General features: G+C 47.9%; 1 protein-coding gene across 2 annotated transcripts in view; it reads right to left on the bottom strand.

Moving 5' to 3' along the window:
• The window catches only part of Cfap77 (cilia and flagella associated protein 77), a 138,348-nt gene that overhangs the window by 9,782 nt on the left and 116,201 nt on the right, over positions 1-12,365 (bottom strand). Inside the window, exon 6 of one of the 2 annotated variants that reach the window (XM_051185013.1) lies at positions 680-1,491. The exons of the other annotated variant lie outside the window; for it this stretch is intronic. Coding sequence (XP_051040970.1) covers positions 1,369-1,491 — 123 coding nt within the window. The 3' untranslated portion in view covers positions 680-1,368. Of the gene's footprint in view, positions 1-679; positions 1,492-12,365 lie in introns of those variants that run through there. 2 annotated transcript variants of the gene reach the window in all.

A 12,365-nucleotide genomic window follows, 5' to 3' on the forward strand; every position in this document is an offset into this window, starting at 1 on the left:
ATGTGTCACTGAGGGTGGGTTTTGGGCTTTCTAGTACTCAAGCCACACTCTGTCTTTTTCCTCCTGCTGCCTGCAGATCTCGATGTAGAACTCTCAGCTCCTCTCCAGCACCATGTCTGCCTGCATGCCACCATGCTTCCCGCCATGTCCTCAATGGACTAAACCTCTGAACTGCAAGCCAGCTCTAATTAAATATTTTCCTTTATAAGAGTTGTCCTGGTCGGTAGTGGCACATGCCTTTAATCCCAGCACTCGGGAGACAGAGACAGGCAGATCTCTGTGAATTCAAAGCCAGCCTGGTCTACAGAGGAAGTTCCAAGACAGATCACGGTGTCTCTTCCCAGCAATAGAACTCTGACTAGAACAGGCTCTTACAGCCTCAAAACCTGGCCTGTCTGAGGGAGGGATCTGTGGGCTCGGTGTAGAGGTTGGCATAGCTTGAAAGTTTCTGTGTAACAACATCCATATCTGAAGTTAGTTCCCTTCCCTTCACAGTTTGCTTTCAAATAAAGACTCAGGCAAAGAAGGCAAGTCATCTTTTATATTTAAAATAAATCCATTTGTAATTTGTGGGGAGAAGCCAAAGACATTGGGGAAAGATGGAATTCGGATACCAAGATATTTTACCCCTGGAGGTTCCCCCCCACACACAACACACACACAAGGTGCTCTCCTTTGGAGGGATGAGCAACATCCAGGTAGTCTTAAGACCATGCTGGTCTGTGTGATTGACAGGTCCACAACACTGAGGGCGGGGCCGGCCCTGAGTAATGAACCGCAGGCTCTTCCTGCTGTCAGGGGTCCCAGAGAGAGAATCCCTCCATGTCGAGACCCCAGACATCCCCAGAAGGGCAATTAAGAGTCATGTTTGGAATATGAAATGAGGGCTTTCAAAGCCTGCGGGGTTCCACTTTCTGTAGGAAACACACAGGTCCTTCTTGGTGCCTGCTAGACAGGGCTGTGAAATTGACTCATAGCCTGGATTGATCGATTTATTTTAATACTTCCTTGTAATTTTGGTTTATCTTGTAAAGTAAGGCTTGCAAAGAGGCAGAGGGGGTCTCCTGGAAAAGGACGAGGAGGCGAAGATGGAAGGAGACACGGAAGAGAGAGAGGGGAAAGAGGAAAGGAAGAAGTGGAGGGGAGTGAGGAGGATGGTGGCTCCCTAGGCAGAGGGAAATTGGGGCTAAGACAAGACAGAAGCGGGGCTTGGGTTCTTATAAAAAATAAGTAGCCTAAGAATCTGAGGTCCCTGTGGGAAAGAGCTGTGTCAAAATGTGGGAGTGTCTTCCTGGGGTTTGGGAGTAAAATATGAATTCTTTGGGGATTTTTCTACTGCATCAAGAAGGCTCCCTCTGTGGGGCAGGGTTAAGGGTGAGTATAGTTGCCCATCCTCAGGGTGCCCTGGCGCACAGCGTACTCTTCCTGGTGGGCCTTAAGAGCTTGCTGTCGATCAGCCTCAGTGGGGAATGTAGCAAGATGGGGCCCCACCTGTGGACAGAGGGAAATGACAGGTGCTTCAGGCTCAGTCAATTGAGATGGCCCTGTGCTTCCACATCCCTCCCCAAGCCTCAGTCCCAGAGCAATAATGAAAGTACCTGTGACTAGGGAGGCAGGACAGTGCCAGCCCTAGCTCTGGGCCTGAAGGAGACAGGGCAAAGGCACCAGGGACAGTGCCTGCCAGGTGGTGGCTTCTAGGTTCTTTCCAGCTCATGGTTATATATGTCTGGTAGATGCCCCCCAACAGTGACTGGAGGCGACATTAACTATGACCTGGCAACCTTCACATGGTGACTTTCTACCATTTAAAAATCCACTCCAAAAAGGGCCAGAGCAGCTCTGGGAGTAAAGACACTTGCTGCCAAGCAAGCCTGAGTTCCACTCCCAGGGATCCACAAGATGGGAGATGAGAATTGGTTCCATGGAGCTCCTTCACAGGTGCACTACACACTCACTCTCAAACACACACACACAGAGAGAGAGAGAGAGAGAGACAGAGACAGAGACAGACAGAGAGAGAGAGAGAGAGAGAGAGAACGAACATTCTTTCCCCAAGAGGAGAGCAATCTACTTTCTTCTCTCCTATGTGGATAAGACTCCCAAGAGTACCAGAGCCAGAGTGCAGGGACATGTTGCCTTACAGTGCAGGAAAGCAACAAACAGATGCATGAGGGAGGGCTGGGCATGTGACTCAGTGCTTGCCTAGTATTGGAGATGCTCTGGATTTCATTCCTGGCACCAAATAAAACTCAGCCTGTAATCCTAGTACTTAAGAGGCAAAGGCAGAGAAATCAGAAATTCAAGATTACCCTCAGTTCCACAATGAGTTTAAAGCTAGCCTGGGCTACATGAGATGGTGTCTGGTCTCAAAGCAAAACAATACAAAATGTAGGAGAGAGACACATTCCCGAAGTGACACTTTCTATACTTAGGACCCTGTCATGGGACACTGGGGAGTCGCTCAGGCAGAGACTGTTGGCTCATGCCAGGCCCTGGATTCATAACCAGCACCACAAAGTGACAAACCCTAAAAGGGGAGGGGACATGCAGAGAGGACTCAGCAGTTAAGAGCACTGGCAGCTCTTGCAGAGGTCCTGAGTTTGGTTCCCAGCACCACATGTTGGCTCACAATGACCTGTAACTCCAGTCTCAGGGATCCAACACCCTCTTCCGGCCTTCTTGGATTCCAGGCACACACACACATGGTATATAGGCACACGTGCAGGCAGAACACTCATACACATAAAAATAAAAAATTTAGCCAGTTAGTGGTGGTGCTCGCCTTCAATCCCAGCACTCAGGAGGCAGAGGCTGGTGGATCTCTGTGAGTTTGAGGCCAGCCTGGTCTACAGAGCGAGTGCCAGGACAGCCAGTTCCACACAGAGAAACCCTGTCTTGAAAACCAACCAACCAAACAAACAAACAAAAAAACCAAAAAAACAAAAACATACAAAACAAACAAAAATAATAATAAATTAAAATAAAAAATAAATTTAAATCTAAAACCAAAAAGAGGCAGGATTTTATGCCATCAGCTGCTCAGCTTGCTCTTCCCTCCCCAGAAGCAGTGGCAGCTGAGAACTTGTCTCTTCTTACAGCTGCCCCTGGACTATTAGTTCCAAGTGCAGGGAGACCCCACCCAACAGTGCAACATCCCCAACACGGTATTCCTCTTTGGGATACCCTCAGGGCAGGAAGAGTGCAGGCTCTAGCTGCCCACTGAATCCTTCTTTGTGTTTTCTCCCTCTCTCACACATCCATAGCTGTTGAACACAGCTCTGGGGCAGACACAGGAGAATTGCTGTGATCAAGGAAGACTCAGATCTGCCCTTCCAGAACTCACAGCCCTGCAGGAGAGCAAGTGTCTCCCAACAACTTCCAGGCTCCCTGCTCACAGTTAGCAGCGAGGGCAGGTGAGTACAGTGTAACAGCTGAACCCATGGCTTGGTGGGCTCAGAGGAGAGGGCCTGGAGAGAAGGTTTGGGGAGAGCTGGAAGAATGTGCAGGGCTTTCCTAGGCAAAGCTCAATTACAATCAAGTTCAAGATGGGGTGGAGTGTCTGGAGTAGAAGGACAACACAGCTTTGTACTGTCAGGGGCACAGTTGATGTCAGGCTAATGCAGGGCCTCAGACATGAGGTCCTTGTCAAGAACCCAGGGCAGTGTCAGCCTTGTAGGTGTGTGTCTGGGTTAGAAGCCCCTCCCCACCACCTCCCCGTGTGTGTGTGTGTGTGTGTGTGTGTGTGTGTGTGTGTGTGTGTGTCTGTGTCTGTGTCTGTGTGTGTGTATTCCACTGCAGGTTGGTGCTTGTAGAAGCCAGAAGAGTTTGTCAGATCCCCTGGATCTAGAGTTACAGGTGGCTGTGAGTCCCTGGGAACTGAACTTGGATCCTCTCAAAGAACAGCAAGCTCTCTTAACTGCTGAGTCATATCCTCCCCCCACCCCCGCCACCTTGTTTTTTGTGCCAAGGTCTCCCACTGCACCTAGAGCTCACCAATTAGCTAGAGCAGGGGTCTGCCTGCTTCTGAAGCCTCTCCTGCCCGGGGCTGGGGTGACAGACTTGCACCACCACAACTGGCTTCTATACAGTGGTTCTGGTTCTCATGCTTGGCGACAGGCACTTTACCCACTGAGCCATGTCCTGGCATCATCTCACAGCCTTTTGTGCAGCAAAAGGTGAGGGAAGCAGATTAAGCATTAGATAGAGAGGAGAGGAAAGAATGTAGTGGGAGCCTCTGGCTTGGTGCCCAACATGCAAGGAAACCAGTCCTCAGAGCAGAGCTGGGGCCAGGGCTGGCCCCACAGGGACCTGATGGCAGAGAAACCCTTTGCTTCCAAAAGACAGCTGAAACATCTCAGGAGAGTAGGAAGAAGCCTCTGAGCTTTGGGCACCCAGTTGAAAGGTCATCTCGTGGCTCATTCTCAGGTCCCCCAGGAGGCATTGTGACCATAGGAGTTCTGTCCCTAGTGACTGGTTATCAGTCCATTTTGCCTTTTAAAATAAAAGCATTTTATTCGTAAGCGTGTTTCCATAATAGTAATAACTTATGCATAGTTTTATAAAATGCTTAACATTATGCAAAATAACTTTCCATGTTGTTATAATGTCACTATAAAAATAATTTCCCTTCTCCCAAGAAGAGTGTTCTGTGGGGCTTGGATAGGTTGAACTAGAAGAAGTACAGACCTGAGGCCAGCTGGGAAAATTAATGAAATCTTGTTTAATTATTATTGATGTTAACTATTTATTTACCTTTGTTTTATGTGTATGAGTGCCTTGCTTCACGTATGTGCATTATGTACATGTAGTACCTATGGAGCCAGGAGAGGGTGTCACATCCCCTTGAACTCAGGTAAAGGCAGCTATAAGCTGCCATGTGGGTGCTGGGAATTGAAAGCTGGTCTTCCGCAAGAGCAGCATGTACTTTTAAATTTTTAAACTATTACTTGTTTATGTGTGTGTGGGGGGGTTGCCTACACGTATGTCTGTGTACCACATGCATGTGCCTGGTGCCCTTAGCAGTCAGAAGAGGACGTTGGATTCCCCTGGAACTGGAGTTACAGAACTGCCATGTGGATTCTGGGAATTGACCTTGGGTCCTCTGGAAGAGCCATCTCTCCAGCCCTGTAGCTATTGCTCTCACCTGCTCAGCCATCTCTCCAACACCTAAACCTTGTTTTAAAATAAATACATATGGATGACAAGATGGGTAAGGGGTAGAGGGACTTGCTGCCAAGCCTGATGACCTGAGTTCCAACCTGGATCCATGCGAAAGGTAAAAGTAGAGAACCAACCTCACAAAGTTGACCTCCATACACATCTCCATCACACACACATACACACAAAAATAAAATTTTAAACTACATGTGTCTTTATAACACCAAAAAATAAAAGATAATTTTGAAAGAAAAAAAAAAGATGTAGGCATGGCTGGGTACATCTGATCCCAGCACTCAGGTGGCAGTGGCAGGAGGGTAGAGTTCAAAGCCAGCAGGGACAGAAGATGGCTTCCTCAATTGCACTCCACTGCAGTCTTTGAGACAGGTCTCTCACTGGCCCTGGAGCTCACCATTTCGGCTAGGCTGGCTGGCTAGGGAACTCTGGGGATCCACCTGTCTCCACTTCCTCAGGAATGGGATGTCAAGTACCTGTTACCACACTTGGCTTCTTCACATGTGTCCTGGGATTCAAACGTGGTACTCAGGCTTGTTCAGCAAGTGCTTTAGCCACTGAGACATCTATCTCCCAGCCCAGAATAGTATTTTTGTTTGTTGATTTTTACATTAAGTGTGTGTGTGTGTGTGTACAGGTGCACGTGTGGTGTGAAGGTGGAAACGACAGGACAGCCTGAACATGGGTTCTTAGGTGCTTTCCACACTCTGTTCGATGCAGGGTATCACTGCCCTGAAACTTCCCCCACAGAGGCCAGGCCAGCTGACTCCAGCTTCCAAGGGTCTACTTGTCTCTACCTATCTTACTATCACCTGGATTTTATACACAGGTTATGGAGGTCTGAGGTAAATTGTCTACTAGCTGAGCCATTTCCTCATCCCTGACAAGAAGACACAGAGGCCATGAAATGACAGAGTAGAGTTTCTAATGCTGGACTTGTCCAAGAAATGGTAGGAGACACCAGAACCTAGAGGAAGAGGTAGGATGGGCTAGCCCCTAGAATCTCTGGAAGAAGTCCATAGCTTGCCTTTGGATTTCTCTTCTCCAGAACTGGGAGAGAATACATTTCTATGGTCTAACCCCTGAGCTTGGGTTGGTTTGTTATAGGAGCCTCAGTAGATGAGCATAGGCCCTGAGGCAGTCCTAGGCACACACTCCTGCAGGAGATGGAAGCCCCATGGAGCTGTTCAGTTGACTCACACATACTATAGTGAAGCCTTGTTAGAAATGTTCTTTTGTGGGGCTGAAGGAGATAGCACAGAATCAAGAAATAGCCCAGAAGAGAGACTCTCAGAAGGGGTTGTCTATGTCTGTTTGGCCTGGGAGATTACTTGATGTGGGAAGACCCAACCCATGGTGTGCGTCATTATCCCCTAGGCAGGGGATCTTAAACTCTTTACATGTAGCGAGGGAGCTAAGCTCTAACACGAATGTGATGTTCTCTCTCTGCTCTTGGCTGTGATGTAACCAGCTATGTCAGGTTCTTGCCTTAATTTCCCAGCAATGATGGACTGTCTCCTGGAATTGTGAGCTACAATTATTTCTCCCTTAAAATTACTTTTGTCAGTGAATATTTTTGAGAGAGGGTTTCTCTGTGTAGTTATGGCTGTCCTGGAACTCACTCTGTAGACCAGGCTGGCCTCAAACTCACTGAGATCTGCCTGCCTCTGCCTCCCAGGTGCTAGGATTAAAGGTGTGCACCACCACCTCCCAGCTTTTTTTTTCTTTTCTTGTAAGGCAAACAGTTTACCAAGTATGGAGTTTCAATTCTGTTTCTGTGATAAAATACATGGACAAACTAGCAATATACATATATTTATATATAATAAATTGAAACTTGAAAGACACAGACACCAACACACAGACATGTTTTTGCAAACTCCATTTACCAAGCAATCCCACTAATGCAGAAACATGCGTCCATCCATCCATCTAGAATACTGTCTACTGTCATAGTTAAGTTTATATCGCTTCATTGTTGTTGTTTTTCTTTTTGCCTGTTCTAGAATTTACTATGTAGACCAGACTGCCCTCAAACTAATAGAGATCCACCTGCCTCTGCCTCCTGAGTGCTGGGATTAAAGGTGTGTGCCACCATACCCAGCTAAACTCAAGTGTCTTACCTGTCATCAATCCAAGCTCTATTTCCCCTGGATTTGCTGGCTGGGTGTGCTGGGTATGGGCAGTCCTTTTTAGAGTCTGGCTACAGGCTTTCCTCACCTGCTCTGTCCTCAGTAGCACCAAGCTAACTCTGGAGCAAGTCACAGCACTGTAGGCCATTCACTGCACTGGACTCACCCACAATGGGAGCTTGGGCGTGTGCGCACATGAAGCCCAGGGTTCCTCAAGGTGTGACCTTCTTTCAGCATGAGGCCTGGTCCTGGAGAAATGTTTAAACAGGGTTGACCCAATAAAGAGGGGAATGTGTGGATAAAAAGAATATAATTCATGTGACCTCCTGTGGTCAGTGAAGGTGAACCTAGGATTATTAGGATGGGAAGGTAGGCTCTAGAAGGAAAGTAGTGTCAGCAGAAGGAAAAGTTAATGTATACCTCCTGGCCTTGGAACCACCTGAGGAGTGAGGCTCAAGGAACCTGCTTAGTGGTCAGCCTGGTGGCTTGGAAACCAACTCAAGTAAATAGGTCTCTAGAAAGAGAAGGGGACTAAGGGTGTGGCTTAGCTGGTAGAGTGCTTGCCTAGCATGCATGAGTTTCCCCCTAACATTGCATACACTGGGTATGGTGGCACACTCATATAAATCCTAGCACTGGGAAGCAGAGACAGGAGGATCAGAGGCTCAAGATAGACTTCAGGGTTAAGCTCATGTCTTTTTCAATGTCATCTCTTACATAGGAACCACTTGCCTCCCTAGAGGATCCCATTAAGCAGCAGCCTGAGAACCCCTGCATGGTCATGACCCTGAGGCCCCATGGAGTCAATGATGAAGAGCAGTGGAGTAAGGAATTCCTTCTGAGATGCTTCTAAATTAAGCCATCTGCAGTCTGTCTCTGCCTGGAGCTAAAAAACTGTAATGGCTTTGGCAGGAGTCAGCTTTGCTGAGTGGAGCTCTGAGCCACTCTGAGGTCAGTGCAGGTAAATAAGAGGCATTGACACGGTTCGCTAGCAGCATGGGAACCAGCAAACTGGTAACCCTACCCCAGGTCAAAAAGGTGTGGCCCTGTTGAAAGGCAGGGTACTACACAAATGTAAACATTTGTTCAAAGATGGACCTGAGAGTCTGCGGCACAGTGCCCGTAGAGGAAGACAGGATGAGCCTTGTCTACGCTGCCCAGTGACACAGTTGCTAAGCACACAATTGCTGAATTACAGTTTACTCCAGATCTGGGACAGGAGAATCTGATTTTATGGGGATAGGCAGGGTCTCTAGAGAGGATGACAGACATTGGCCAGGGGAAGGAAGAAGAGAAATGTCCCAGACAGGAGGGGTTAACTCAAGGTCTGAGGTGGAAGGAATTTGGGTAAATTAAAGAAAATGAAAGCAAACAAGTGTGGCCTGGGTCAGTGAGCCTAAGCAGGGAGCTGATGGCAGATGCCAGGGTAGATTTGTCCCCAGTGTGTGTAGGGTCACCACCCCCTCACAGGCAATGCCTTTGTTCTCTGCAGCTGAATCAAATAGAAGATTCTCAGAAATTTGGGGCTGGCAGAGACTTGGGGACTACAATACACTGCAGGTTGAGAACTCCTGGCCCAGAAGCAGAAAGCAGATTTCTGAGTCTCCATTGAGCCTGGGTAGGGCTGGGGCCAGAGCCAGCCTGCCCTGTGCCCTCTGTTTTCCACCATGCCCTGCTTCCTCTGAGCCCCACCTAAAGGCAGCAGTATTCTTCTCATAGGCTGTGGAGAACAGATTCCACGCTGGGTACCTGCCCTTCCTGTGCTGTTGATGTTTCCATAATTTGCCCTGGGCTTCTCTGATCTCATCTTGCCTGCTTCTGCAAGTAAGCAGTTGTTCTTACCCAAGTTCCTACAGTTGTCTGCTTGGGCAATTACCCTTTCATCTGAATGATTTTCTACTATCAACACTCCGCCAACAACATCAGTAATTTCTATCTAAATCTCTTTCAGCTCCTCTTGTAAAATTTGACTATTTTTACCATTCATTCCTTTGTTTGTTTTGTTTTCACATCCCTACCACAGTTTCCCCTCTCTCCCCTCCTCCCAGCTGCTTCCATCCACTTCTCCCTTTTTCTTCAGAAGAAGGCAGGCCTCCTTCCATGGTATACTGAGTTGCAGTGAAACTAGGCACCTCCTCTCTTATTAAGCCTGGATGAGGCAACTTGGTAGGAGGAAAGTGTTCCAGAAGCAGGCAACACAGTCAAAGATAGCCCCTGCTCCCACTGTTAGGAGCCACAAGAAGACCAAACTATGCAACTATAGCAAATATATCATTCACCTTTAAGAAAAACATTTTTTTGAAAATATAATTGCATCCTCTCCCCCTTGTCATTCTTTTTTAAATCCTTCCCCCAATATCTAGCCCATATGATCTTCCTAACTCTGCTTTTCAAGTTTAAGTACAGGTGTACACCACCACACCTCATTCCAAACATTTCCCCCCCTGGGCCAAGTTTATTCTGGAGAGAGTGTGTATTACAGACATGCTGACTGAGATGGCGGGGCCAGCAGAAGAGACTTGTGTGTAGAGCCACATAGATGAGTTAGAGCTGGCCAGGAAAAGGGATGTGTTCCCTGTGGTTATGGAAGAACAGGTGGGAGAAATGAGCAGGTGGCTGTCAGAGTAGAAGTCTCCATGGCCAGCAGACCTAGGGACACGGGATCTGGAAGTGACATATAGCAAGGGGAACATGCCACTGCAGGCCACCAGATCAGCAATAACAATGCCTGATATTAAACAGGGATGTTTGCTGGTTGGTTGCAGTGAGAAACGCCTGCAATTCTAGTAATTGGGAAGCAGAGAAGTACTAAAGATTTGAGACCAGCCCATGCTATTTAGTGAGACCAGCCCATGCTATTTAGTGAAACCTCATCACAGCAAAATTGGGAGGTTGACCAGATGGTGCAGTCAGTAGAGTGCTTACTGCCCAATCATGAGGACCTGGATGCAGGTTCCCAACAGCCACATAAAAGCCAGGTGTGAGGGTGCTCATTGGCCAATCAGTCTAGTTAAAATGGTGAGCTCTGGGTTCAGGGAGAGTCATCTCAAAAATAAGGTGAAAGCAACAGAAATTGATCTCCGCCTTTCATACAATTACACACACAAACACAGGAGAGTATTCTCCCTCCCCATACAACACAAACACACACACACACACACACACACACACACACACACACACACTGCTAGTGGTTAGTGAGGGTGTTAATTGGGGCCACTTTGGGAGGTGTTGGGACTCTAAGGTAGGACTTGTTCACACCTGGTGAATCAGGGGTTCATGTCACATGGGAACCTAGACAGACTCTTCAGAGTGTCCACTAAGAGTTATATATGAGGCAGCTTCATAGTAACATGGAATGAACACTGGAACCCAGAGCACAGCCCCTTGATGGGGACCAGGTCAATGGAGCCTGACAGACTGAGGCAGTGGATACCCTGTCTGCCTAAATGAATGCTGCAGAGGGTCCCTCCAGCATGGCAGTCCTTCACCCCATACAGTTCCTTAAATCCCAGTGAAAAGAAACCCATGCATTCAACTCACCAGGGGCCCTGTCCACACTGTACAGGCCGGGTGCCCACGTGGCCAGTAGCCACTGCAGTAGATAGGACTCTACAGAACAGCCTGCTCCTGATTTATCAGGTTCAGAGCCACAACGTAGTATGAAAACCATCACAGAAAATGGCTACAGACTAGAACACAAGCATGATGCCATTTAAAGATCTATTTTTATTTTATGGGTATGGGTTTTTTGCTTACATGTGTCTCTGTGCATGCAGGGCTGGCAGAGGCCAGAAGAAAGTATCAGATCACTGGAATTAGAATTGTTAGCCACCATGTAGGTGCTGGGAATTGAACCCAGGTTCTCTGGAAGAGCAGCCAGTGCTCTTAAAGGCTGAGCCATCTCTCCAGTCTCACTTTTGTATGAAAAATGGAAGACATATAAAGACATGCAGAGCCAGTCAAGTGCATATGACCTTTGGCTGCCTGCATGCACCTGCTCAAGGTCAAGGGTACACAGCATTTTGCTGTCTCCTCTCTTGCCTTCTTCATATTTTTTTTTTTAGCTTAAGCCTCTGCTATAGATGGGGAGTTTAAGCAATCACAGCAGGGTTCCTCTGGGGACCAGGGCAAGCAGGATTGGCCATAAGCACCAAAATGGTGTCTTACAGCTGCCTATACGACTATGCTTGAGACGAAGTGGGGCTGTGGTGGGTTTGTGGTGGTGGTGTTTTGTGTGTGTGTGTGTGTGTATATGTGTGTGTGTGTGTGTGTGTGTGTGTGTGTGTGTGTGTGTGTGCATCTGCCCCTCCTATGTTTGCAATAGCCAGGAAAACTCAAGCCCACAGCATTCACACTCCTAGGCCAAGCATCATTTCAACTGAGCCCACTAGACTCCCAGGCCCTGACCCATACCCACTGTTGGGCCCCCCCTGACAATAGCCAGACACAGTCTCTCCATAGCCAGACACAGTCTTCAACTGGATACCAAGCTTTCTAGGGATAGGTCTGAAGCCTGATAAGGCAAACAGAGGCTTGAAGGAAACATAGCCAGAGTAAGAAAAGAGAGAGGAAAAGAATCTACTGAAGAAATCAGGAGTGGGGGGTGGGAAGTGGGTGACAGCCACCAAGGTTTAGTTGAGTTTTTGAAGTGACAACTGCTCAGGTGACTGGGAGAGAGATCCTGCTGTAAAGATTGAGGGGCTGTCTGCTCTAATGAGAGGCACTTGAAAATTATGGATCAGTCCCAGGCCAGTAATTTCTGTCAAGTTCAGGGCAGCTGGAGGTCAGAGGCCCCAACAGAACACTAGTCTGGACAAGACCTCTGTGTCGAGCAGGCTAGAGCCTCCCCTGTGATGTAGCAGGTTGTGGTTTAAGTAATTAATGAGGAGAACAATCTCTCCTGAGACATCTGGTCCCCTAAATTGTTATTCTGCTACTGGCTCCAAAAATAGATGGAGCAAGGACACAGAATCCGACCCTCCCTGCTGACACATGCTGAGGCTTCAAAGAACATCCGCCCGGGCTGTGCAAGCAAACTTCCTGCCTCCCGACAAGGGC

Source organism: Phodopus roborovskii, unplaced genomic scaffold (genome assembly GCF_943737965.1).
Source record: "Phodopus roborovskii unplaced genomic scaffold, PHOROB, whole genome shotgun sequence".
Taxonomy (NCBI): domain Eukaryota; kingdom Metazoa; phylum Chordata; class Mammalia; order Rodentia; family Cricetidae; genus Phodopus; species Phodopus roborovskii.